The 27,264-nt window shown below is 43.5% G+C and overlaps 2 protein-coding genes across 9 annotated transcripts in view; one reads left to right on the forward strand and one right to left on the reverse strand.

Moving 5' to 3' along the window:
* ITPR1 (inositol 1,4,5-trisphosphate receptor type 1) overlaps window positions 1-6,067 on the reverse strand; it is a 213,411-nt gene extending 207,344 nt beyond the window's left edge. For 2 of the 8 annotated variants that reach the window (XM_053378132.1, XM_053378129.1), the window contains exon 1: window positions 5,834-6,065. The gene's annotated coding sequence lies outside the window, so the exon portion shown is untranslated. Of the gene's footprint in view, window positions 1-2,783; window positions 2,891-5,833 lie in introns of all 8 variants that reach the window. The other 6 variants (XM_053378131.1, XM_053378135.1, XM_053378130.1 and 3 more) reach the window with 5 other exon arrangements.
* Window positions 6,068-21,952: 15,885 nt separating this feature from the next.
* SUMF1 (sulfatase modifying factor 1) overlaps window positions 21,953-27,264 on the forward strand; it is a 65,430-nt gene continuing 60,118 nt past the window's right edge. The window contains exon 1 of the mRNA XM_053378141.1: window positions 21,953-22,240. Within this exon, the coding sequence (XP_053234116.1) occupies window positions 22,013-22,240 (228 nt within the window). The 5' untranslated portion in view covers window positions 21,953-22,012. The remainder of the gene's footprint in view (window positions 22,241-27,264) is intronic.

Below are 27,264 nucleotides of genomic sequence, written 5' to 3' on the forward strand. Positions count from 1 at the left end.
GATACATAACAGTTAGTCTAGCTTCTCAGGCACCCAGGTAGGAAAGCAATTGCCCTCAAGGCCCACTGTCAACCTGAGGGAACACCTCTTAAGCAAACCTGGACAAATCTAATGGCTTAGGATTCGTTGCTTTTCTTTTGTGGAGACCCTTGGCTTTTAGCTAGGACTCCATACAAAGTCCTAAGCCAAGCTTGCTCAGCTGAAGTGGATAAAAAGCTGTATCCGTCTCAAAGCTCCACTTGCCTCCTCAGACGCATCCTAATTTCCTGCTTTTATTGCACCTTCACTCTCCCGTTTATACCTCACCAATGAGATTTCAGCAGAGGAGAAACACCTGATGTACTTGTTGCTCCATTAACCTGTTGACGATATCCACTTCCAGGGCTTTCATGCTGTCCATGTCTACGTGAGAATTCAGCATGGTAGCTACCACCTAACTGTCTGTCTCCTGCTACAATTACAAGAGCATCACCTATGAGCCTCAGGACGTTTGTAATGACCGGATTTATGTTTCTCACCTAACCACACTGGGTGTCCATGCTTTGCATGTAGAAGGTGGCAGTCCCAGTTCAATCCAGGCCTTGGCATCTCCAGTTTGGCCTGGGATAGACCCCTGCCTGAGATAGCTGCTGCCAATCGGTGTAGCCGAAACTAGGCGAAAGGGATCTGTAGTCTGACTCTGTAGAAGGAAGCTTCCCACGTTCCTAACATCCAGACAAAAATAAAAGTCTCTAACAATTACCAGTAGTACCAGTTTTCTCACTAGGCAGCATACTGCTGTAAATGTTGGGGAACTATTAGAGGAGTAATACACTGATCAATTTAGTGTAGTATTAGTATATTGATTATTATTTTTCCTGTTACAGGTGGGAACTTTTTTGTGTGCTTTCTGGCTCCGGCAGCAAAATATTCTGAGCAGTGCCTGATTAGTCTTTAAAAAGAAGTCAACAGGAAGCTAAAGAACACACAATTGAGAAGTATGTGGCTTTTTTCCCTCCTCAGGCCCAGTTATTGTAGTCCAGGAAACAACTAAATATTTAGACTGTTAGACTAGTTACCAAGACCCTCAGAACTAGCCAGCTGCAACTGCCCATCTTTTGACCATTTAAGACCATCTGCAGCCAAATCTGAAACAACATTCATGTGTGTTTATATAATGCATCCTTTAACTTATGTATCAAGTATTCTTAAAAGCTTGAGAGAAGGGACAATGCACTCTCAAATGACTGTTAAAGAGGCCTATCCTAGCACAAGACTGTACATTCTTAAAAAGGCACCATGGAGGGTGAGGGCTGAGGGAGGATTCAAAAAGGAAAAACAGCAATTCAGAAGTACTAGCAATATTCAAAGTAACAGCCTCTTTGCCCAGCCGAGATACAACTTTAATAGTTCTTTTTGAATTTATCTGATACAATGTACCTAGGGATCACTTTAACCCTGTGAACTTACCAGGTAGCTGCCAGGAAATTGCTACCTTTCAGCTCCCCATCTGTATTATGGGACCACAGACTCATTTGCCTTACATGGAAGCAAGACCTACCTTCCAGGGTTGCTTCTTGGGAGAAAAGCAATGACAAAACTAGACAGCATCTTAAAAAGCAGAGACATCACCTTGCCGACAAAGGTCCGTATATTTAAAGCTATGGTTTTTCCCAGTAGTGATGTATGGAAGTGAGAGCTGGACCATAAAGAAGGCTGATCACCGAAGAATTAATGCTTTTGAATTATGGTGCTGGAGAAGACTCTTCAGAGTCCCATGGACTGCAAGAAGATCAAACCTATCCATTCTTAAGGAAATCAGCCCTGAGTGCTCACTGGAAGGACAGATCCTGAAGCTGAGGCTCCAATACTTTGGCCACCTCATGAGAACAGAAGACTCCCTGGAAAAGACCCTGATGCTGGGAAAGATGGAGGGCACAAGGAGAAGGGGACGACAGAGAACGAGATGGTTGGACAGTGTTCTTGAAGCTACCAGCATGAGTCTGAACAAGCTACGGGAGGCAGTGGAAGACAGGAGTGCCTGGCGTGCTCTGGTCCATGGGGTCATGAAGAGTCGGACACAACTAAACAACAACAACAATATAATGTGCGTGAAGCACTTTGGAAAATAACGTAACACTGACTCAGCTTGCAGGTGACAGAGGAACTCTCAGCGAGAATTGCTCTCCACCATCTCCAACTCTCCATTAAGTCAAGTCAGTTGTTGAATCCGCCCAGCAGCCTACTTCTGCCCACCCCCAAGGGTAGCACCTTGAAATCTGAACAGTGCCCTAAATGGTATGGCACATGCAACCTTTTCAGAGCCCCACTGTGGTGCAAATATAGCATTTTCCCTCTCCTCCTGAAAATGAAAGAAAGATGCGACGTACACCAGTTTCACCTAACATGCATCTTCTAGTACAGCAAGAGCCAACATGGTGCTTCCTACAGATGTCATGGGACTCCATCTCCTATCAGCCCCAGCCAGCATGGCCAGTGGTGAGGGCTGCTGGGAGCTGTAGTCCAGCAACATGTAGAGGGCACCACAGAAAGTGGCTATGCTTGTCCACTCCTAATTGCAAAGGAAGCTACCTCATTTTATACCAAACACGATAATGTGACTGTTGAAATCGAGCCTTTATCATTATACTCAACCTGCTTTGTGATAGTTCAATCTTTTAGCATAATGTGATCAACAGCTAGAGACTTCATTGTAATGAATTCAGACAGTGAACTCAATGGGGCTTCCTTCTGAATTGACATGCACAGGATTGTATTAATAACGGGTAGGATGCAGTACTGACCAAGTCAATATCCCATTGATTTGAATGTGCAGCCTACAGATCTAGCAAGGTCACTGAAAGTAGACTCCACTCTTGGAAGAGAAGCTTATTCCACCTATCACAAGGATCTAAAAAGTGAAGGCGGGGAGAGAGAGAATATTACATTTACAAATGATTAAAGTGGAATATTGATCAGCATTAAAATCCATGCATGCAAATATTGGCTTTGCTTAAATTGAAGTTTTTCTCTACTTCTCCCCATCATCCAAGCAATTTTAGGGATACTTGGAATATATGGAGACACCCTTTAATAAGCCTTACGAACAACAATAAAGGGGAGATGATCACAGCAATTCCCTCAACCTCAACTTGCTCATCTTTAAAATGGAACACCCACACTCATAGGGTTGTTGTGCAGATGTGTTACCTATTGCAACAAACTGTACAACAGCTATAAAGTGCAATGGAATATCATCGCTACAAACATCAGTCTCTTTACCTACAGACTGGAAGACAGCCCAAGAGGCCTGCCGTTTCCTGGTTCCATTCTGGAATTAATTTTGACAAATGAAGTGTTGTGGTGCCTAACAGCTAGGTAAAATAGCAGAAAGAAGTATTAAAGATGGAATTCTGAAATACTGATTGGTGGGAGAGAGAAACGCTTTGCTAAGGAAGAATCAGCATGCCTTGGGCAAAGGGAAGTCCTGTATCACTAGTCTTTTAGATTTAAGTGTGATAAACAGGTTGACTGGATGGTCTTGTACAGCGCATACTTAGGCTGTCAAAAAGTCTGTCACTAAAGGTGAAGTGGCAGTCACTAGATAAGATAGGTACACTTATGCATCAGCAACTGGTCAAAACAAACAAGCAACAGATCATAAAGCATTAAGTGGACAATAATTGCACTGCAGGAATGTATACTGTGGTGCCCCAGCAAGGATCTGTACTGGTACCAATGCTATTTAATCTGAGTCAGGGTGAACAGTAATATAGCCAAGATGACACCAAATTATACAGATGCAAAGAGCTCTAAATGAATTACTTCATGCTGGCTGAATGGGCAATAGAACAGCAAATGGTGTTTTATATAAGCAACTATAAAGTAATGCACACTCTCAGTCACAAACTTAGGTATGTTATATATTAAGCGCACACAAGCATGTACACATGCAGATGGTATCCATCTGCAATTTTCCAGGAAAGAAATCTTGGGGTCTTGGTGGCAAGCTCAGTGAAAGTATTATTTAAACATCTATAGACCACTTTCAACCTAAAATATCAAGGTGTGCTGTGGCAGTAAACATGGTCAATTCCTTGCTATTATTAATAAAAGGACTGAGAATAAAATCGTCAGTATCATAATGCCCTTATGTAAATATATGGTGGTGCTGCATTTGGAATTTTGTATCCAGTTCCAGCACCCTCATTAATAAAAACTAAACACTACATTAAACACTCCACCACCTGACAAATTATTTCTCATTTTACCTATTGTTTCATTCATTGCCAACAGGTGCAGGTGTAGGGAACAGGTCTCTTAAAGACTACACATATCTCCTTTTCGTCAAACATTCTGTTCCTGCACACTGCATGTACCCAACTGTTCAGCTACCTCCACAGGAGAACTGCACCATGGACTACTGCATGTGTGAACACAACCTGGGTGTTTTGTTTGCTTTTCCCAAGAAGGCATCATTCTGACAGACTTCCACAGCATTAGAACCTCCTACCCCCCCCAAAAAAACTAGACACCTAAATCTCTAAGCAGGTGCTTCCCAAACCTTTCCCCTCCTATGGGGCACTTGAAAATTGCGGATGATCTTGGCCGACCACTTGATGATTTTTCTGCCTGTTGCAGCAACTGCTATGCACTGTGCTAGACACCGTATGATTTTTAATGGTATTTTTATTGCTTGTTTTATACCATGTATCACAACTTGGATCCCACAGAGTTCAAACTACAATGCAATGCGTGACACATACAAAGCCGTAAAAATACAATTTAAAAACAGATATGAATCTGTAATGTGGGTGTGCTGTGGACCATCTGAATGAAGTTCATGAGTGGTCCACGGACCACAGTTTTGGAATCCTTGCCCTGAACTAGAGCGAAAGGAATTTTAAGAACCTTAAAAAAAGAAGAAAAAAATGAACCCATTAAAACTCCAAAAGGCAACTTTCCACATGCCCTTCCCACATTAACTCGGGCCAATTTGTGTCAGCTTCCTTCCACTCTGTTTGATGCAAAAGCAATCAAGTTAATAACTTAGGAACTCGTGTTGTTCCCCACAAGTCAGAAGTTTGCTGCCAAAAAAACAGACCTACAGAAGGCTAGAGAAGGCTCGGCTCTCGCTTAAGACGACAGCAGAGATCGAGGGGGGAAAATCTGCCAGGGTTTCCAAGAAATGAAGGCGAGTTTAAAAACGGAAGGGGAGAGGATGTCGAGCCGCAACATCTTGCCGAGACCTTTGGGAATCACCCGTGTTTTAACCCGTCTCTCCCTTTTTTCCGCCCAAACCCCAACCGCACACACACAATCACACCTCTCGGATCCCCGCTCTAACACCCGCCTCCTTATCAGTTTGCTGCATCAGTAGCCATGAAGTTTTAACAAGCCGGGGGACGCCGCCTTTCAAGAGAGGTCGATGACTTCCCCACATGATTCAAGCAGCATTTTTTTTTTCTTCCTGTCGCTGTCAAGAGTTGCAAACTTGGGCGATTGGAGGGGGGGGGCTGGATTTAGGATTCAAGAAAGGAAGGAAAAGGGAGCGTTATTTGATCTGTTGCTTCTTTCCGCGCCGCCGCCAAAGCCACAATCCCTCCTGTATAAACAGGATCAGGGTGATCTGATAATAAGAAAGGCAAGCCAAAAAAATATATATATATTTTTAAATAACAACCAACCACCCCCCACCGGAGGAGGTTTCTAAAGGGCTGCAACGAGAAGCTTGCAAACTAAGGCGAGTCCAGGCTGGGCTTTTGAGCCTCCCCCTCCCCTGGAGGGGAAAAGCCAACTTCTGCTGCTTCTGGTCTCTTGTCACTGCCGCCCCCCGCTGCCTTTTGCCTTTTACCTGATTGCATAAGGGGCTCGGCTCGCCCTGGAGCTGGAACGGGTTAGGAGCCGCTTTGTAATCCCATGTTCCCGGAGGAAGCCCTGTTGCCCCTGCCGAGGAGCTCCGTGAGGGATGGAGGCTCGCTAGCCCCCGCTCCGGCTCCCAACCCTCCTCAGCCAAGAGCTGGCTCAGCAGCACATCCACATGGTTACTGCACTTCTCGGGCTCTCTGCGGCTGATTATATAGTCCCCGCCGGCTCCATGGGCAATGTAGTCTCCGCCGGAGAGATCCTGCCGCCCGCTGCTAGCTGGCGGGGCCTCACCGCGGAACTACGATTCCCAGCATGCACCCCGCTCCAAGGGTGGGCTGCTGAGGGAGGCTCGCGGACGGGGCAGTTTACACTCCCTGTGTCAGATCAAAAGGAATGTGTTGCAAATGAGCGCTGGAAGCCAAAAGTATTTCCTAAGCCGCTATTGGCTGAGCTTTTTTCCTTTATCCCCTCCCCGCTTTCCGCCTGTAAACCAATTGTTTGGCCCAAAAGCAGCCCACCTTCCCCATCTCCAGTGTAGGGAGGGGGTACTCCTGTTTCCCGAAGAAAATGTGTTTCCATTCAGTTTCATAGACATGCTTCCAGAGGAATTTTGTTTGGAGAATTTATTTCCTCGCCCCCCTCCCAATACTTTTTGGAGGCGGTCAACTGTCCTTTGAGCTGTCTTGGAATCAGCCAAGAATTTCAACCATCTGTGACATTAAAAAAGAGAGAGAGTCTGTTTTGGGACAGGATTAAGCAACATGCATATGTAGTATATATTGGAAATCTCCTTGTAATAACTATTATGAAAGGAAGGGGGGGAGTGATGACAGAAAGACAACTCATTAGCCTAAGGATCAGCCAGATGTAAAAGTACACAGCAATATGCTGGTTTGTGACAAAGGACATAAAAACACCCCATACTGCTATGAGTTTGTGGCTGGGACCAATAATTAAGGCTTGTGTGTTAAAACTGTGTGTCCGGTTCCCACATGTTAGACTCTCATCAAGACCTGCATGTGTTAGACTGTGTGTAAAACTCCTCTTTCATCCTAGGGAATCAACAAGTGTTAAAAACTAATTAAGTCAGGATAATTACCTTTTGAGGTGATGGCCTGTGGATGACTCATTAAGACAACAGCAAGGATCAACGATGAATCTCACCTGCCAATGAGTGGGCTCCCTCCCTCCCCACAGAAGATAGTTTAAAAAGACAATGCTGGCATTTTAGGTTAGAGTTTAGGGATTGTGGTTAGGAGTTATGCAACAGAGTTAGTAAACTAGTCTGGAGAGAGAGAGAGCCAGAGAGCAATATTTGAGAGCAATGGCTGGCATAATGCCAAAGCTGCTGTGGCTATGGAAGACTAAACATGCCCAGCTCCCTTAGCCGTTCCTCATAAGGCATCGTTTCCAGGCCTTTGACCATTTTGGTTGCCCTCCTCTGGACACGTTCCAGTTTGTCAGTGTCCTTCTTGAACTGTGGCGCCCAGAACTGGACACAGTACTCCAGGTGAGGTCTGACCAGAGCAGAATACAGTGGCACTATTACTTCCCTTGATCTAGATGCTATACTATCAGGCTAAGCAGGATTTGACCTTGGAGCAGCAGGCTGTGGTTGATTACCTTAATTTCCAGCAAAGGTTTTATGGTTACAATCCACCAACCACTGGCACTAATAATGCACAGCACTTCCACTAACCCATGCAATCAACAGATCTAATCCCATTTAAATGCAAGCTTGATGGTTTAAGTGGTTTGTCAATGGCATCGTAAACCCCCTTAAATGGTTTTTGACTAACACTGCACAGTGTGAAGCAATGGGGAAAGTTACTTTTATTAGCAATAGCAATGGGCACATTGTTGAATTTCTTTGAAGTTTGCAGAACTGTTTTGGAGTCCTTGTCCCAAGTAGCGGGACAAGGTCACTGAACTTATGTACCACAGGAAGTAGTGTGTTAAGATTCAGCCTTTGTTTATATTCACATTTGCACCAGTGATGCACTGGGTGGCTTCAGTTAGGATGGGCTGAAGCCTTGGAGAACTTCTCCTTGGGAAGATAGACAAACTGAACAATCCTAGATGTGCCTATAGCTTGACCCAGCATAAGACATCTAGGCTTAAACCAGAGCTTTCAAGCTCTACAAGGGGCAAGCTACAGTTCCCGTGATTCTTTTGGAGGAAACAATGAATGTTAAAGTGCGCTTTCAATGTATGGTGTGGATGATCAAAGCTGATGTAAAAATGGATTTCCTGCATCTGTAGCAGATAGGGTTAGATTACCCTGAAGAAACCTTCTAGCTCTATTATCCTCTTACCAGGGAGTAAGTTCCATTGAATGCACTGGGGTTTATGTGTGAGTAGATATACGTGAACTATGTAATAATAGTAAAGCACTTCATATGCTGCAAAGGGCTACTAGAATATTAGTGCATTTATATGAAGTTCATGTCTTATTTTAAAATGTTCTTTATTTCATTTTTGCAGCCCTACAAAATTCTTGTGGTTGGCAACCCAAGGAGCAGTGCTTGTTTTTTAAAATGGAAATCCTTAACAAATACTTCCCCACCCTTCTATATTATTGAAATCACTCTGACCTTACGTAGCTGCAGAGGTTTTTTGTTTAAAGGGGGAGTTGTAACTAAACAAGGTTATGTAACAGCCAACATCCATCAGCTGGAATTTACTGTTGTTTAAAAGTGTATTTTATTCAAAAATCCCACTAATAGGATTAGACACAGTTCCCATTAGCAATCTTATTACTACTTGTTCACAGTACTCAGATCCCAACTTAGTTTCCCACAGGCAAGGGAAGAAGGAACATGCTCGTTTGTTTAAAAATTTCCCACTGGCATTCTTTCTTAAACAAGCATTTAAATATATAGTACATTCACACACAGCCTGGCTTATTCTATGTAGTTTCACCAAAGCAGATACACTGAATGAAATGTGCTCAGGTTCCCTTGTGTCTTCCCCAGGACTCTTCAACCTCGGGGCCCCAGATGTTGCAGTACAATTCCCATCGTCTCTCACTCACCCTTGGCTATACTGGTTGGGGATTATGGTAGTTCAGCAAAATCTGGGGAATCTAAGGACACTGACAACAGGCTAGGTGTGCAAAGTGCTTTGTCTTCAAGGTTCCCACCAGTAGAGTTCTTCCCAATGTGCTCTAACTGTGCACAATCTGCCATAGCTTTTCTTGCGAGGAATCCTATTTGGAATAAGGGAATTTCCCTTGAAAAAAGGGAAACATTGACAGCTATGTCTGAGACTAGAAAAAATATCCCCCCATACCGTGCAGCCCCCTCATCTAATTAACAGCATCCCTGGATAGGATTTGCATATGGGGGTGGTATGCTGTGATTATGCCCTATCCTATACTCTACTGTAGCGATATGTAGAGCAGAGGAACAAAAGAGGAGCCCTACTGGACCAGATCAAAGACCCCTCTAGTCTAGCATCCTTTTCTTATAGTAGTCAACTGGATGCCTGTGGGAAGTCCACAAGCCAGCGGGACCTGAGTGCAACAGCACTCTTCCCATGTGTAATTCACAGCAACTGGTAATCAGAGGCATACCAACTCTGAAGTATACAGCCATTGTGTCTTGTAGCTATTGATAGCTTTATTCTCCATGAATTTGTCTAAGCAGCTTCTAAAGCCATCCAAGTTGGTGGCATTCACTTCATCTTGTGGTACCAAATTCCAGAGAGAAACTGTGCGCTGCTATAGTAATTGTAAAATTATTTTTTCCTTCTCCAATAGGACTTCATTTCCCACTAATTCCTTGTGCCAGCTGTGAGGTCACTGTAAAGTTGAAAAGCCTCTCCCCATATGAACCAGACTGGAACCAGCAATCATCATCTGAGGCCCTTATTCAAGGTCTGGAGGGTGGCAACATGAGAACGGGCCTTTTCTGCGGTGGCTCCCCATTTATGGAATACATGCCCCAGAGAGGCTTGCCTGACACCTTTGTTACATATCTTTAGGTGCCAGGCAAAAAGCATTTCTCTTGTCCCAGGCCTTTGGCTAATTAAACAAACTATGGCCTTTGAAACTCAGGAAGTGGGTGTTTATTGTTTTTGTTTGTGACTATGATATGTATTTTTCTAATGTAAACCACCCTGTGAATCCTCAGATGAAAGGCATAATAATAATAATAATAATAATAATAATAATAATAATAATAATAACTGGGCCATCAGTCTGAGGTCAGTGAGATACATAGGTTTGATGTATTTTAGAGGCACAGCAGGTGCTACCCATGCCTTCACAAGCAAAGATGTTGATCCAACAATATCACTGTTAAGTTGTGGGTGAAAATATCAGACAACACAGCAATTCTTCAAACAGCTCTTGTTTATTCACAGGCCGGAACAGAACTGAACTGAAGGGTTCAGCCAGCCTGCTTATATAGAGCTCCACTAGAACGCAACAGTAACCATTTTCTGTAACTATCCAATCACTGAACGTCACTTTCAATCCCTTATTTGCATATGTGGACCTGAGTGAAAACTATCTACAGTATCCCCCTGCTGGCCCAGGATGAGAACTTCAGTACATAACAATCACGTCCTCTGCAACTCTGGGAAAGGGGTGGGCACAACTTACCACAGCAAGACTGGTGAGGAGATGGGACAAGGTGATGAAAACCTGCCTTTCACTGGGACCTTCCTCAGGATTTTCTTCCTCAGCTTCTCTGATCTGGGTAGGTATCTTCCCAGCTCACTGGATTCCCCCACCCCAGGTCACTCCTCTGGTCTGTCCTGTCCATCACCCCCAGGGCCCATGACAATCTGGAGGGATATAGACTATGGCAGAGCTTTCCAAATTTTTCATGTTGGTGACACACCTTTTAGACATGCATCATTCTGCGACACAGTGATTCAGTTTTACCAGCCAACCTGGGGTTAAACTAACCCTTTTCCAGCCCCTGGGGTGGGGGTGGGGAGCGTTCACAGGACACACCTACACACTGCAGCTGACACACTAACATGTCACGACACACAGATTGGGAACCTCTACCCTATGATATAAATGTGTTCTGCCTCTTTTTAGCCATTCTAGCAGCAGACTTTTACTAGCGTTTAGCAGATGCACCAGTGACATGTTAAGCCAGCACATCTGAGAACCTGAGCCAGGACATCTCTTTCGGTGGTGGCAGCCACATATCTTACATCGCACTGACATTTTCATGCCCTCTGCCAATTCTTCTTAGAAGAGAAATCCATTTTTAAAATTTGATTCAAACATCTCCAGGGCCATTGGAACAGAAATACACCAGATGGTAGCATAAAAATGTTCTCAGAAGGAAACGTGGGAAATGCAAGGTAATGCTGCAGAACAGATTCACATCCCATGCCGACATATTTCAGAAAAGTAAACAGGACAGAGGGTTGATTCTTTAACGGTACAGCCAAGACAACTGTATTCTTGCATGCCAATATCAAATGTGTGGGGAAATCTTTCTTAGCACTTAGAAGGTTGATAGAGATTAACAGGCCAATATATAAGATTTTCCCCCTAGGTCATAATACAGTACTAGAACTCAGGGTCATCCCGATTGGCAGTGGCGTAGCGTGGGTTATCAGCACCCGGGGCAAGGCAAGTAATTTGCGCCCCCTAACCCGTGGATTTGCGCCCCCTAACCCTAACCCCCAGATGTTGCGCCCGGTGCGGCCGGGCCCCCCTGCACCCCCCACGCTACGCCACTGCCGATTGGCCGGAGATTCTGGGCAGGCAGAAGAAAGCACATATTCACACAGCGTGCAATTTCTTTATGGAACCTGCTGCCATAAGTTGCTATCAGATGGTGCCTTTAAAGGAGACTTAGACAAATACATACAATCTAAAGCCACCAAGGGCTACTAGCTTTGTACTACCCCCAGTATCAGAGGTGGTGCCTCTGAATACCAGTTGCTGGGGAGTGAGGTCTTCTGCTCTTGTCTTGCTTTATGGGCTTCCTAAAGGCATCTGTTTGGTCACTGTCGAGAACAGAATGTTGGACTAGATGAACCTTTAGTCAGGCCCATTAGGGACGTTCTTATGCAAACCTCTCCACCCAGCATGCAAGTTAAACCTAACTGCTGTCAGTTTTAAACAGAGACTAAAATTAGATGACTCTAAAGCAATATCAAAATGTTAAAAGCTGTTAAAAGACCTGGGAGAAAAGGAATGTCTTCATCTGCCCCCCCCCAAAAGTCATCAAACAAAGTTCAGTGGATAAAATAAATAAATAAACAGTTGCATTCGAGAGTGCGTGAATCTGTGGAGGATAGAAAGCAATATATTGAAAGCAACGTCATCATTTTTTATTATTTTTATACCGTCTTTCTATCTTACAATACTCAAGGCGGTTTACAAGCTGAAGGAACAAAAAATGTACATCTTATAATAGTCTAATGCATAGAAAAATGTGATAATAAATCAAAACTTTAAAATAAGCAACCTACATCAAAAAGTAACATTCAACAATTATTAGAGTAGTATAAAATAATAATATCAACATATAAAAGTTAAACAGAAATCCACTGAAAAGTTACAATAAATAATTTCTAAACTATAATCAATAAAACAACGGCAAGCCATAGTACATAAAATAATACAATACAAACTGAGAAACATACAAATATATTGCCTGCAACCATGAAAGCAATATATTGTCGCACGCCACCCCAGTCTCTGAACGGTGCGAGATTCCAGGGGTTCCAGGTGTTTACCCAGGGTTCGTGTTTCTTTCTGGGAATGAGCCACAGTGGAGACTGTGGTGTCTTTATGATATATGGCTTATTTACACATATATACAACCTGAGCCTGTGATGGAAGTGTTCACAGCATTAACATCCCAAAAGGGTGTTGCTTCTCCAGTAGCCACAGGCTTTGATTCAAGCATAAATCAGCCACGGTTTCTTCTCTGCCTCTTCAGCCCATAGTTCCCCCCCACCACCACCAGGTGACACATTACACATACTTTTCAATTCTAAACTCTGGCTTTTGTCCCGCTAACTATCCAAGAAAGGGAAGAGGACCCCCACTCCCTTTGGCACAGAGGCCCCTTTCCTTGGGCCTTAACATCCTTCTGGACCGTCTAGAGGGGCTGGGAGCTGGGGGCACTGTCATACAGTGGTTCCGCTTCTTCCTCCTGGGCCGTGTCCAGAAAGTGGTGGTGGGGGATGAGTGTTCAGACCCCTGGGCTCTCACTTGTGGGGTGCCTCAGGGTTCTGTCCTCTCCCCCATAATATCTATATGAAGCCGCTGGGAGAGATCATCAGGGGGTTTGGACTGGGTGTTCATCAGTATGCAGATGACACCCAGCTCTACCTCTCCTTTAAATCAGAACCAGTGAAGGCGGTGAAGGTCCTGTGTGAGTGCCTGGAGGCGGTTGGAGGATGGATGGCGGCTAACAGATTGAGGTTGAACCCTGACAAGACAGAAGTACTGTTTTTGGGGGACAGGGAGCGGGTTGGTGTGGGGGATTCCCTGGTCTTGAATGGGGTAACTGTGCCCCTGAAGGACCAGGTGCGCAGCCTGGGAGTCATTTTGGACTCACAGCTGTCCATGGAGGCACAGGTTAACTCTGTGTCCAGGGCAGCTGTCTACCAGCTCCACCTGGTACGCAGGCTAAGACCCTACCTGCCCGCGAACTGTCTCGCCAGAGTGGTGCATGCTCTAGTTATCTCACGCTTGGACTACTGCAACGCGCTCTACGTGGGGCTACCTTTGAAGGTGACCCGGAAACTGCAATTAATCCAGAATGCGGCAGCTAGACTGGTGACTGGGAGTGGCCGCCGGGACCACATAACACCGGTTCTGAGAGATCTGCATTGGCTCCCAGTACGTTTCCGAGCACGATTCAAAGTGTTGGTGCTGACCTTTAAAGCCCTAAACGGCCTCGGTCCTGTATACCTGAAGGAGCGTCTCCACCCCCATCATTCAGCCCGGACACTGAGATCCAGAGCCGAGGGCCTTCTGGCGGTTCCCTCATTGCGAGAAGTGAGGCTACAGGGAACCAGACAGAGGGCCTTCTCGGTAGTGGCGCCCGCCCTGTGGAACGCCCTCCCATCAGATGTCAAAGAGATAAATAATTACCTGACATTCAGAAGACATCTTAAGGCAGCCCTGTTCAGGGAAGTTTTTAATATGTAACGCTGTACTGTTTTTAACACTGATTGGGAGCCGCCCAGAGTGGCTGGGGAAACTCAGCCAGATGGGTGGGGTATAAATAATAAATTATTATTATTATTATTATTATTATTATTATTATTATTATTATTGGCTCTCCTAATGGCCCATGCTCCAGGTGACCACTTCATGAGAAAGATATCTTGATTTATATTTTCACAGTTGCTGGGATTATAGGGATTAGAAGTCAAACTCGTCACAATATTATTAAATGCCTGTTCAGCAGCAACACAGGGTTATGGCTAGAGGGTTGTGTTTGGGAACAAGCCTACTGGATTGGATGCACATTTGGACTCTGTCCACATTATACCTTTTCAGAACATTTGAAGTACATTCCTTCCCTCAACGAATTCTGGGCAGTGTTAGTTTGCTAAGGGTTGCTGCGAACTGTAGTTCTGTGAGGGGTAAACTACATTGCCCAGAATTCTTTGTGGGAGAGAATGTATTTTAAATGTGCTTTAGAGGTATACTGTGAATGCATCCTTTCTGAACGTAGTTTCTGAATTCTGTTCCTCACCCAAAAAAGTGGTGGAAAGGTGGAATGATTGTTCTGTGCACTTCACACCAGGGAATACAAACAACCCATTATGACAAGATAAAAGGATATTTAGCACAGCCCTGACCCCAAAAAACAACATGAGCAAATTGGCTTCCTAATTAAATTTGATCTCAGTTTGTTTTTGTTTTACTCTCTTGCTTTGCTAAATATGTCACAAGGCTGGAGGGAACCAAGACAGATAAACGGAAACCATGCTTGTGCAAGCTTGCAGCTCTGTATTCTTAACTCCCTGGAAACTTCCAAGGCTGGGGGAAAGAACTTTGTTAATATGTTCCTCTCCAAATCCTAAAGACAACAAATCACTCCTATGCCTTCGTTATAAGAGGCTGCTTATTTTTATTTCACAGGACAAAATAAATGTTCTGTTCAAATTAAGATGACATTGAATATGCTTTAACTGTAAAAATGAATTAATGAATATTTCTTTTCTTTTGAGGGCTGATCCTGCATTCCCAGTGTCTGGCTGCCTGCCTGCCTGCCTGTTGAACTCACCATTCTCAACATCTTCCATCTCCCCTGTAGCTTTCCATGCTTAGATCTTAAGTACCTTATTTGGGGAAAAAGCTCCACTGAAATGAATATGACAGTGTGGCAGATTCATGCCATACATTAAAAAAAAAAAAATCATGGGAACTGTAGTTTCCCTTTCACAGAGACACAATTCCCCAAACTTTTAACAAACTACAGTAAGTAAGTAAGGTGCACAGGACTAGCACCACCTCTTTTCCTGTAGTAGTAGTAGTAGTAGTAGTAGTAATAGTAATAATACAGTGGTACCTTGGTTCTCAAACGCCTTGGTACTCACACAACTTGGAACCCAAACACTGCAAACCCGAAAGTGTTTCAGTTTGCGAACTTCTTTTTGGAAGCTGGACATGCTCCGTTTTGAGTGCCACACTTCCATTTTGAGTGTTATGCCAACGTCTGTCTGTTTTTGCTATTTATTTTGCATTTTTGTTTTTGTGGCTCTTTTTGTATGTGCATGACTGTGTGGAACCCAGTTCAGCTATTGATTGACTGATTGTATGGCTGCAGTACATTGTTTATTGCTTTCATTTTATGGATCAATGGTCTCGTTAGATAGTAAAATTCATGTTAATTTGCTGTTTTAGGGGTTGTTTTTTAAAAGTCTGGAACAGATCAATTGATTTTGCATTCCTTTCCATGGGAAAGCGCGCCTTGGTTTTGGAATGCTTTGGTTTTGGAAAGGACTTCCGGAATGGATTAAGTTTGAGAATCAAGGTATCACTGTAATAATAATAATACATTTTAATATCTAGGTAAACAAGCATAGAACACCCCAAATAAAAACTACAGGATGCAAAAAAGAAGAAATAGAAATACAGTGGTACCTCAGGTTAAGAACTGAATTCGTTCTGGAGGTCTGTTCTTAACCTGAAACTGTTCTTAACCTGAGGTACCATTTTAGCTAATGGGGCCTCCTGCTGCCACCGCCACGCGATTTCTGTTCCCATTAGAACTATGTATCAGTACTGTGCTTTGTCCAGTCTGGTCAAGCTGAACTGGACCATCTTTCTACACCCTTGTTTGCCTCATGGACCACCCCACTTGAACATGCCCTTGCATAGCCCCACTCTTGTTCCTTGTTTGGGGCTCTGTTTTCCTGTACCTAGGATTGGCCCTGGATAGTACTGCTTTTCCCCATGCTACCACTGGCAAGTACCCAGATCCCACCTAGTGCATGTAGGACCCAATGGTTGAAATTCAGTTTGGCAGGTCCGTGCCTTTGGCTCCCATCATCTCAAAGTATTGTAAGGACTTGCATTTGCCTTGGATAGCAATGAGCTGAAGGGAAATTACTTGTTGCAAATGCAGTTGGACGTACCTTGCTTTTTAGCTGATTTAGTGATCTAAATGAAAGCTTAAAAGTGCATGTCTGATGTGTTCATTTCCTCTTTATGACACATCATGAGTTTTTCTATTAAGTGCGATGGAGTTTTTATAGAACCAGGACTATGTGTAGACACTTATGATGGGAGATAGCTTTTGCTTTTGAAATTGTAACTCATCCCAGTGCAACAAGGGTGAGTCAGCACCAGATTTAGGGCAGTGTGGGTGGTTCCCCTGCACAGGGTGCCAAGCCGAGGGGGTGCAAATAATAAAAGATTAAAAAGGAATTATTGTGAAAATAAGAAATATTTTGTCCTTGATCAGGGTGCCATATTACCAAGTCTACCCTGGGTGAGCTGTTCGTGGTGGCAGGCTTTCAACACCTTTAGCTGCTTTGGATGCACATCTGGATGAGTACCCCTTTCTACCCTGTAATTATTACTTGAGTTCTGTTGCAACATCTGGGTAAGTCTTTTCATGTAAGTGAAGGTGCACATCCTCATTAAGGGACGCCAGTGGTTGCAAAGCTGCTCAGAGCTTGAGCTGAATTTCTAACAGAAAATATAATAAGAATAATAAAAATAAGAATAATTTATTATTTCTACCCCGCCCATCTGGCTGGGTTTCCCCAGCCACTCTGGGCAACTTTCAACAGAACAATAAAAATAGAATAAAACTTCAAACATTAAAAAATTCTCTAAACAGGGCTGCCTTCAGATGTCTTCTAAAAGTTGGATAGTTGTTTATTTCCTTGACATCTGAAGAGAGGGCGTTCCACAGGGCGGGCGCCACTACCAAGAAGGCCCTCTCTGCCTGGTTCCCTTTAACCTCACTTCTTGCAAATATTAAGCTGTAATCTAAGTGTTACAACGGCAAGAATTAGGGCTTCCAGATGGCTTCTGTTTTAGGTAGTGCCCCCTGTTTTAAAGGATTATTTCTCATGTCACAAATTCACAGGCCTTCAAAACATCTTAACTGCTATTTATTTACAAGAAGCATAGCCAGAAATATTGATTTCATACTCTAGGTTGCAGGCTATATTCTCCTTTTCTCTCACACACATTCACACTATGGGTAAAATGGAGATAATAGGATGAGTCTCAGTGATGGGGTGGAGGAGCCTATAGACTCATTTCCTCAGACTTTCCCCAAAATATAGACAGTGTGGGATGTGGCTGGCAGGGGATGTGGCAGTGAGATCATAAACAAGATTATCCATTAACAGCTGCTATTGATTTCAGTGGGATTTACTTCCACATAACTGTGCTTGAAGTCTAAGAAATTTATTAGACTACAATCTTTTGCGAACTACAGTCCACTTCATCAGGTGCATGAAGCCTTATTATGAGTTGCTGTGCATGTGTCTCACACACATGGTTAGCTGCGTAGTTGGTGAGATTAAATATTGCATTTCCTTTCCTTCTGACCTCACAGGTTACAGGCTCCTCCTCCCCACCCCCCATTCCCCCATCTGCACTATAAATTTAAAGTAGCATCTTACCACTTTTTTTACACACATGGTTTCCCCCAAAAAATCCTGGGAACCATAGTTTGTTAATGGCATTGAGAGTTGTTGTTGTTTAGTCGTTTAGTCGTGTCCGACTCTTTATGACCCCATGGACCAGAGCACGCCAGGCACTCCTGTCTTCCACTGCCTCCCACAGTTAGGTCAGACTCATGCTGGTAGCTTCGAGAACACTGTCCAACCATCTCGCCCTCTGCCGTCCCCTTCTCCTTGTGCCCTCCATCTTTCCCAACATCAGGGTCTTTTCCAGGGAGTCTTCTCTTCTCATGAGGTGGCCAAAGTATTGGAGCCTCAGCTTCAGGATCTGTCCTTCCAGTGAGCACTCAGGGCTGATTTCCTTAAGAATGGAGAGGTTTGATCTTCTTGCAGTCCATGGGACTCTCAAGAGTCTCCCCCAGCACCATAATTCAAAAGCATCAATTCTTCGGCAATTAGCCTTCTTTATGGTCCAGCTCTCACTTCCATACATCACTACTGGGAAAACCATAGCTTTAACTATACGGACCTTTGTTGGCAAGGTGATGTCTCTGCTTTTTAAGATGCTGTCTAGGTTTGTCATTGCTTTTCTCCCAAGAAGCAGGCGTCTCTTAATTTCGTGGCTGCTGTCACCTTTTGTGGCTGCTGTACTCCTGCAATTTCCAGTTCACTACGAAGAGGGATTTATTGTTAAACCGTTCTGGAAATTGCAGTTCTGTGAGAGGAATAGGTGTCTCCTAACTATGCTAAGCACCCTTAACAAAATATAGTTCCCAGGATTCATTGGGGGGAAATATTGACTGTTTTAAGTGGTATGATACTGCTTTTAATGTATAGTGCAGATGTGGTCTCACTAACAGTGTGCGTGTAACGCTTTATTTATCTCAAGCAGTGAGCTGTGATGCACACACATTTATGGTACAATAATGTGTTAGTTTTTAAATGCCACAAGGCTTTTTAGTTGCTTATGCTGCAGGAGACTAACATGGCCACTCCCTTGGACATTATAGTATAATTATGCTTAAGTCTTACAGTCCATGAGGGCATATTAATCCTCCCCTGCCCCCCCAATCTGTAAAGTAAATATGACCGAAAATAAATAGATAAACATAAAGGATCCAATACCTGATCAAAAAGTAATGAACTGTAATTATGCTTAAAGTTGGTAAACAGTAGTTCTGATATTGGGATTCATTGTGGGGGAAAATATGAATAATACATGAGAGCTGTAGTCCCAAACACACTCACTAGGGAATATGTTCTGTTGAACTCAATAAATCTGTTTATGATCACGTTGCAAGAGCTTCCAAACAGTGTGCAGTGTTTTAAGAGCTACAGGAAACAATACAAGTTTTTTGAACTAACTTCATAATTGCAAAAACACAAGACATTGCAAAACTGGCACAGTGTTTCAGAAACAATTAGGTACATCAATAGTTTGGAAGATCTGGTCCATTGTAATTTCACAGCTTTTTCTAATTACTATTTTCCCATTTCTGACTTGACTGAATGTATTTCTCTTTAATTCAGCATAAACAAGCCGTTATGAATTCCAGACATTAGTATACTGAGATAGTGGTCCTCTGCCATTGTCCTTTTAGTTAACATACACAAAAACATTAAATGCTTCTTGTGGTTAAAATAGTCCATCTTTATCATGAGTGTAATTTGGAAAAATGGGTGAAAATGCACTAGTCCATGTCTTGAGCTGCTCATTCTCCATGTCTGGATTGTTTAGAGTTAGTACACCAGTTGCACTGGGTGGCTTAGAAACAGTCTGAGGCTAAATGCCTGGAACACAATTCATTTACCCTCCTCTTCTCTAAGGAATGTTTCTATGTACATGGGGTATAAAGATGTGGGTATAAAGCCAAGGCTGTATTGACTGAGAAGTTTTTGCTCAGTGCAAGGTAGCAGCAAATAAGCTGAAGGTTACATACTGTATGGTTCAATACAGTATGGTGAGCCAGCATGGTAAAGTGCTAGCGGATTTCTCTGTATACTTGTATCTTTACAAGGTTTACTTTTAAGACCAGAAGAACTGCATTATAGTAGATTAGTTCATGATGTGTCAGCATCTCCTAAAGTTTATGTAGCTAGCGTGTTTATGCTTGTGCCATGAGACTTTATATTCTAAACTGAACTGATTGAGATAGCAGTTTTCTTACCTGGGAGCTCTGGAAAAGGCTGACTATTAGAGAGCAGGAAAACTCTGATGTTCTGCTGGAACACTCTGCTCAGAGATGGATTTAGGGGAACACAACCAGTTCTCCCACACTGGACACCAAGCTGAGAGGGTGCCACAGTAGACATTGCAACAATGGGAGGCAAGAGACGGGGTGGTGTAATATCAACAACAGATGGTGGGCCCAAGTCTCTAACACAGGCTTCCTCAACCTCAGCCCTCCAGATGTTTTTTGAGACTACAATTCTCATCATCCCTGACCACTGGTCCTGCTAGCTAGGGATCATGGGAGTTGTAGGCCAAAAACATCTGGAGGGCCGAGGTTGAGGAAGCCTGCTTTAACAGGTTCATGGGCCAGCTGACTTCTACAAGTCATAACATTTATCTTCCCCCTGGCCATTCTGCTTGTGTGTTACGTTTTCCCCACAACTGTAATACTCCCCAAAAAGTTAACAGTCCCTTGTGGCCCCTTTCATACTGTTCCAAACTGTGGCTGACTGGGGCTTTACTTTTTCGCTCTGCATTGTTTTAAGAAAAAAAGAGATCCAGACCCACAGTTCAAAATATATGTGTTGATTAGTTTTGTTCTTTAATTCCTGGAAGAGAGAGACCAAAAGATTTGTGCTTGTGGGCATGTCCAGCATACATAGTGGAACATCCCTTTTATCACACAGCTAAGATGGCAGTTATGAGAAACCTGGTTGATTTTGGAGAGTTTTAGTGGATACCACATCATCCATGTGTCACCTTTAACATAATTTATTGGGTGTGTGAGGAAACTAATTTTGGGACTGACTGATCGTGCAATTAGTTCTAGGCCATCTCCTCTATTTCTTTACCACAATCAGTTTCCCATAATTTCCTGAGGCTTTCTATAGTACCCATGTCTAAATATAACAATATTCCATCAATATTAGAGACCAAACTTGTATTACTGAATCAATATCTGTCAGCTAGGTACTCTAAGACAAGCAAAGGAGATAGGGCTTACTTTTTCTTTTTAGCTTGTGCAAAGGATCCAGCTCAGGTTAATAATGCAGTTTTTAAACAGATTGGAATATTTAATTCTCTCTGTATTTATTTTGTGAGTATCGTACGCAATCCGGTTTAATCTGAGGTTAGAATGTTAAGTGGCATCTGATGCATTTCTTATGCAGCAGAAGCTTCCGGGAAGAGCCACAGGTCAGGGAAAGCGCTCCTGCTTTGCATTCACAAGGCGCAATACTCTGCTCTCAGCGATGCTGTCAAAAAGGGTCGTAAGAGAGGGAACAGATGAGATGCTCCTAGAGCCCGGATAACGTGGGCAGTGAGAACCAGTGGTTAATTACAAGGTCGCTTCACGCGTTCGTATTTAATGAGAAAAAGAGGGCAGCCTTTAAAGTGGCAAGGGCAATACTTAGCCAGATGCAACGGAAGATGGGCTCCTGCGCTTCTTCAAATTAACCTATAACAAAATTCAGCAGGTGTTCAGCTTCTTTTACCTCTGGAGCCATTTGCCGCATGCTTTAAACCAGCTTGCTACGTGCGCGCATGGGTATGATTTCACAGTGCCAAGTGGAGCGAGAGAGAAGGCGAATAACATGGTCAGGAGGGAAATGCATAAGGAAGCGCGACTGCGAGAATGAAAGCAGGAAATGGGTTTAAGAAGGAACAGGTTTGCATTTCTTTGAGGAGCGGGGCTCGCCCTCCCAGCCCTTTCTTTTACTTTTCTCTTTCTCCCCTCCGCCCCAGTCAATTGCCGCGGGAGACGAAAACCGCGGGGAACCAGATGCATCCGTGATCCAGAAGAAAGATGCTTAAAGTTTCAGAGGGAAGCCAGAGGAGGAGGAGGGCGAAAGAGACGCCAAGAGAAGTCAGCTGACCGCTTTGGCTTCACGTGACGTCGCAGTGAACATGGCTGCGCCCAGGCACAGGCCGCTTTGGTTCGCTCTCGCTTGCTGGGCTGTGTGGCTCCGCGCCGCCGTGTGCTTGGAGGGAGGCCAAGGCACTTGTGGCTGTAACAGCGCCAGCCGGGCGAGCGGCGAAGAAGCAGCCGCGAGAAAGTACTCCCTGGAGGCGAATGTCGCCCACCAGCCAAGAGGCGGGCCGGAAAGCCCGCAATCGAAAGAGGAGGGCAGGCAGGTAGGTGGGTGGGTCAAGCGAAAGCGGTCGAAGGATAGCTGTGGGGAGAAGAAGGGGGCGGTACAGATGGTGGCACCGCAGAGACCAGATTAGGAGCACGGCGAAGTTTGGTGAACTTGTTCCAGTGGACTCTGCGGATGGCATTTGATCCGAACCAATGGCTTCAAGCTATAAGAAAGGAGAGTACCACGGAACAACTTTCTGACTGTTCAGAAGAGGTGGTGGGCTTCCTCGGTGACTGGATGGCCATCTGTCATGTATGATCTAACTGAGATTCCTACATTGCAGGAGGTTGGGCTACATGACCCAATCAGAGTCCTTTCCAACTCTACAATATGATCCTAATAGGACCTCAGGCAAGGTTACCCAGGAGGTATCCTTAAAAGTGCTGTGTGAACAAGTGTGGCTGTGTGCTTAAGTCTAAGGCATAATATAGCCTTCCTCTGTGTGTACCCTTGAGTACCCCCCGGAAAAAACCCACTGGCCTTTCTCAGCCTGGTGTCATACAGATAATTAGGGCTACAATTTGCATCATCTCTTCCTGCCTGCCAGGCTGACTGAGGAGCTCTAGGGAAGTGGCTGGGCAAAGGCAAAATCACTCAGACCTGTGCCTAGAAAGCACGACGAGTGGAAAACCTCTTGGACCTATGCTCTCTAGGCTTGGGGCAAACAGAAATGTGGATAAGCCCTTATTGTGGAGGTAGCCATAGGTTTTCCTCTTCAGCTAACGTATCACATGAGAGCTGGGTTGATCAAAATACCATTTCACCAGCTACCTTTCTTTAGTTTGTTGTGAAGAGGCCACGTTTTCTCATTAATAAACTTAAGTATCTTTTTCTCCTGTGACAACACCCACACCCACAACATCTTGTGGACTTTTTGTTATTTCTATCAATAATATCACCATTCTATACCTCAGAAAGCAGAAATGTAATGATTTGTACAAGTTCTTTTTCGCAGCTCATGAGGATCCTAGGAGCTTGATTGCTTCACAGATTTGATCTGGTCTGGAATTTAGATTCTCCTGTTCATTGTTGGGTATAGCCATGCCTGCCCAACTGCACTGGCTGCCAGTTAATTTCTGAGCCCAATTCAAAACGCTGTTTTTGACCTATAAAGCCTTAAATGGCTCAGGACTGGAATACCTCAAGGACTGCCACTCTCCAGATGAACCAACCAGAACCGGTGATCATCATCTGAGGCCCTTCTTTATGTGCCTTCTCCACAAGAGGTCCAAAGGGTGGAAATATAAAAATGGGCCTTTTCTTCAGTGGCTCCCCACTTGTGCAATTCTCTCCCTCAGGGAGGCTTGTCTGGCACCTTCATTACATATCTTTAGGCACTAGGTGAAAACATTTCTCTTTAATCAGGCCTTATAATACTTACAATAATAGTAATAATGCCTAACAACTCATTGATTTGAAACAGGAGCACCATTAATGTGATGGCATTCAAAGATCTCAGGCAAATCACTTTCTCAGCCCTCAATGGGAATTATTTATTTTATTTATTAATTAAATTTATATACACTCTTCATCACATGATCTTGGGGTGGTTCACAGAATAAAATACAACATAAAAACACAAGTAAATAAAGCAAAAACAATAAAATAATACTCCCCTTCCCACAGACACCTTTTTTTAAAAAAAAAAAGATATTTATTAAGATTTTACAAAATAGAAAAAGGTCATATAAAAAGAAAAAAATACAAAAAAGAGAACATAGAAAAATACATAAAAAAGAGAAGAGTAAAACTCTTGTAAAACTTTTGTAAAAAGTACAAAAGACAAATAAGTAAAAAAGAATTAAAAACAAATCCGTTTTTTGTAACTTTAAACTCCTTAGCTTTTTTTCCTTGGCCTCCTCACACCTCCCCTTTTTGTATTCCCATTTAAATAATCAAATCAGCAAATCCTTACCCTCTTTCGTTTATCTTAACTCTGTATCTTAACATATTATAACTCTATATTTTCATCCATTATCAATTCATTTTTGCATATTCTTATTAACTTTGTTGCTAATGCCACTTATTTTCAATCCAACATCATTTTAACATTCATTAATTTTACAGTGTTTCTGAAGATAGTCTTTAAATTTCTTCCAGTCTTCTTCCACCAACTCTTCTCCCAGGTCTCGGATTCTGCCAGTCATTTCTGCCCCCACAGACACCTTTAAAAGGCTGTAGAATATTAATCAGTCCAAGGCCTGGTTGAAGAGGAACGTTTTCACCTGGAGCCTAAAATATATATAATGAAGGCGCCAGACAAACCTCCCTGGGGAGAGCATTCCACAAACGGAGCCATTGCAGAAAAGGCCTGTTCTTGTGTTGCCATCCTCCAGACCTCATGTGGAGGAGGCACAGGAAGAAGGGCCTCAGATGATGAATGCAGAGTCCAGGACTCTGAAACTGAGGATTGCAAATGGGATTCCTTCATTCAGGCAGAACATGCATGCAGTCCAGTGTTAGAATGCTCAGATCCTTAAAAATATGTTAGCCCACACATAAGATATGAAACTGTCTTCAGATCTGCACACAGCTACCCTGGAGTTTGATGCTGTTGCTGTCTTGACCACTGAATTTCGAACTGTCTAGTAGAATAAAGGTCTGGTTGCATGGTACTAAGTGCAGCTTGAGAAAGAGTCTATCCCAATGAAAAGATATATGATTGTGTTGTTAATTTTAATGGGAAGACGTGGCATGACTGGGCGTGGGTTGACCACTGTCAGTGCTAAATAGAACTCACTTCTGAGAATGCTTGTACAGTTCTGCCAGTCTTTTTTGGGTTGGTTGTAAGGTAATTAGATTTCCAGCTTTCTTTTAGGATTCTGGAAGGAGCATGGTAAATCTAAGGTTATTGGCATGATTGTATTTTGTGTGGGTATGATTTTAAGCAAGTTTCTAGAAGACCATATGATTGCAAAAGCAGTGAAATTGAATCCCAGGACTCGTTCACACAACATTGGCAAAGAAAGAGTCCTGACATTGATGTCTCCTCATGATGTCTGAACGTGGCATCTGGATAGGTGTGGTGCCCTAGCTTTTCCCAAGTCTCCATGGTTGAAGTCATTGAAGTGCTTCCTAAGACCACTAAATCAAGATAGGAAGCATACCTTTAAGTCAGTGGCTGTCCTATTCTTGGGGCTTCTGGCAATTTGAAGATACCTTCTTACTTCTTACTATATTATATAATCAGTCTTCTAGCCTGCAGCTGCTTTTTTGCATATAGTAGGTGTCTTTGGGAGGGCGTGTGCCAACTGCAGTTTTGGCAGTGGGTAGTTATCTAGGAGCTGGTGGGCAATTTCTGCTAGAGGCAGAATGTATTACATAGCACACATGTACAATACGTTCATAAATTGCAGGGTTCACTCTGCATCTTATTTGCAGAGCCTTCAAATACTTAGAAGGCTTCCAGGAAGAAGAAGTATAAGTGCTTGGCTTATTACCTTACAATTGCTCATCTTTGCATTACTTTGCATTACTTTGCATTATTTGTAAAGTCCAGTTGAATTCGACTATGGGGTGTGGCACTCATCTCCGCTTTCAGGCTGAGGTAGCCAGTGTTTGTCCGCAGACAGCTTTTCTGGGTCATGGTGCACAGAACACCGGAATACCGCATTGAGTGCCACAGTGCACAGAAACGCTGTTTACTTTCCTGCCGCAGCAGTACCTATTAATCTACTTGCATTGGTTTGCTTTCGAATGCTAGGTTAGCAGGAGCTGGGACAAAGCAATGGGAGCTCACCCTGTCGCATGGATTCGAACTGCTCACCTTATGATTGGCAAGCCCAAGAGGCTCGGTGGTTTAGACCACAGCGCCACCCGCATCCCGGTATATTTATATACCTTTATATTTTATTGTAGTACAGTTTGAATTCCATGAACATTTAATATGGTTTATGTGCCATCTCCCATCTTTAACCAGAAATCCACAGACAAGCTGTGGACCAGCTGAATGAAGTTTGTGGACCATTGGTGGACCACAGCTTAGGGCCCCCGGTATAGGGCAAAGGCCTTCTTCCTACTACCTATCAGGTCATTTCCAATGTCATGCTTCTGTAAAATCAATAGAACTAATTTGAAGCAACTGCAAAGTTACTAGCTTGAAAGACCTTATAAACCACACTGTGGTCTGGTTTAAGTGGTTTGCAAATTATCTTCAGGAAAGATGGCATGGAATTGTGCAGTCAGTGTTTCTAGTGGTTAATTTTAGTGGTAAGCAAAATAAAACCCGGGCACTCCATGAACCTTCTAGATTTTGTTATCTTCTGTATCCGAGATTTTAGGACAGATCATACTCATGTGCTGTCCTAATATCTCGGATACAGATAGTGGGGTGTGTTTCTGAATGTACTGAAAACTTTTTTCAAATTGAAGTACAGAGTTGACACAGTGAAAAGACACTTGATCAGCAAACCAGCAATCTCAGGTTGTCAGCAAAAGCCCAGCTGCTGCCTTTGCTCTGCTGAAGGAGCAAGAGCCTGTTCTGGCAGGGCTCTGGTGCAGAATGGAGGACTGTTTTGGGTGATGCGATACAGAATGTTGCGTATGCCTGCCAATGCATTTTGCTGAATAGGAATTGGATCTGCAAAGCTACTGGTAGATGGATCTTGTGTGCTGCTGGAGTTATTAGAATCGGGGGGTTGACGCCATGCAAGAGGATGAATTGTGTAATTGGGCAGTATATTTGATGCTTTGCTCAGCTCTGCCAATTCTGTCCTGATTAATTTGAGCGGCTTTGTGGCAAGCACTTTACAAGCATGCCCCTTCATGTCATTACTCTTTGCTGAATGCCCCTGGCTGTTTCTTTTGTTGCACAGCAGCATTTTGATAAATGCTTCCCAGAACTGCACACAACCTCTCATACTGAACTTGCAGTCTCAGTTGTTGGTTGTTCCATAATTCTAAGTTACAACAATAAGTGCTAGTGGTCCAGGACTGCAGGAGCAGCCAGTCTTCATCTCTCAACGTTTTATCATTCATTGTCTGGAAATGACTAGAGCAGAACTGATGGCCGGGAATCTC

Source organism: Podarcis raffonei, chromosome 2 (genome assembly GCF_027172205.1).
Source record: "Podarcis raffonei isolate rPodRaf1 chromosome 2, rPodRaf1.pri, whole genome shotgun sequence".
In the NCBI taxonomy this organism is placed as follows: domain Eukaryota; kingdom Metazoa; phylum Chordata; class Lepidosauria; order Squamata; family Lacertidae; genus Podarcis; species Podarcis raffonei.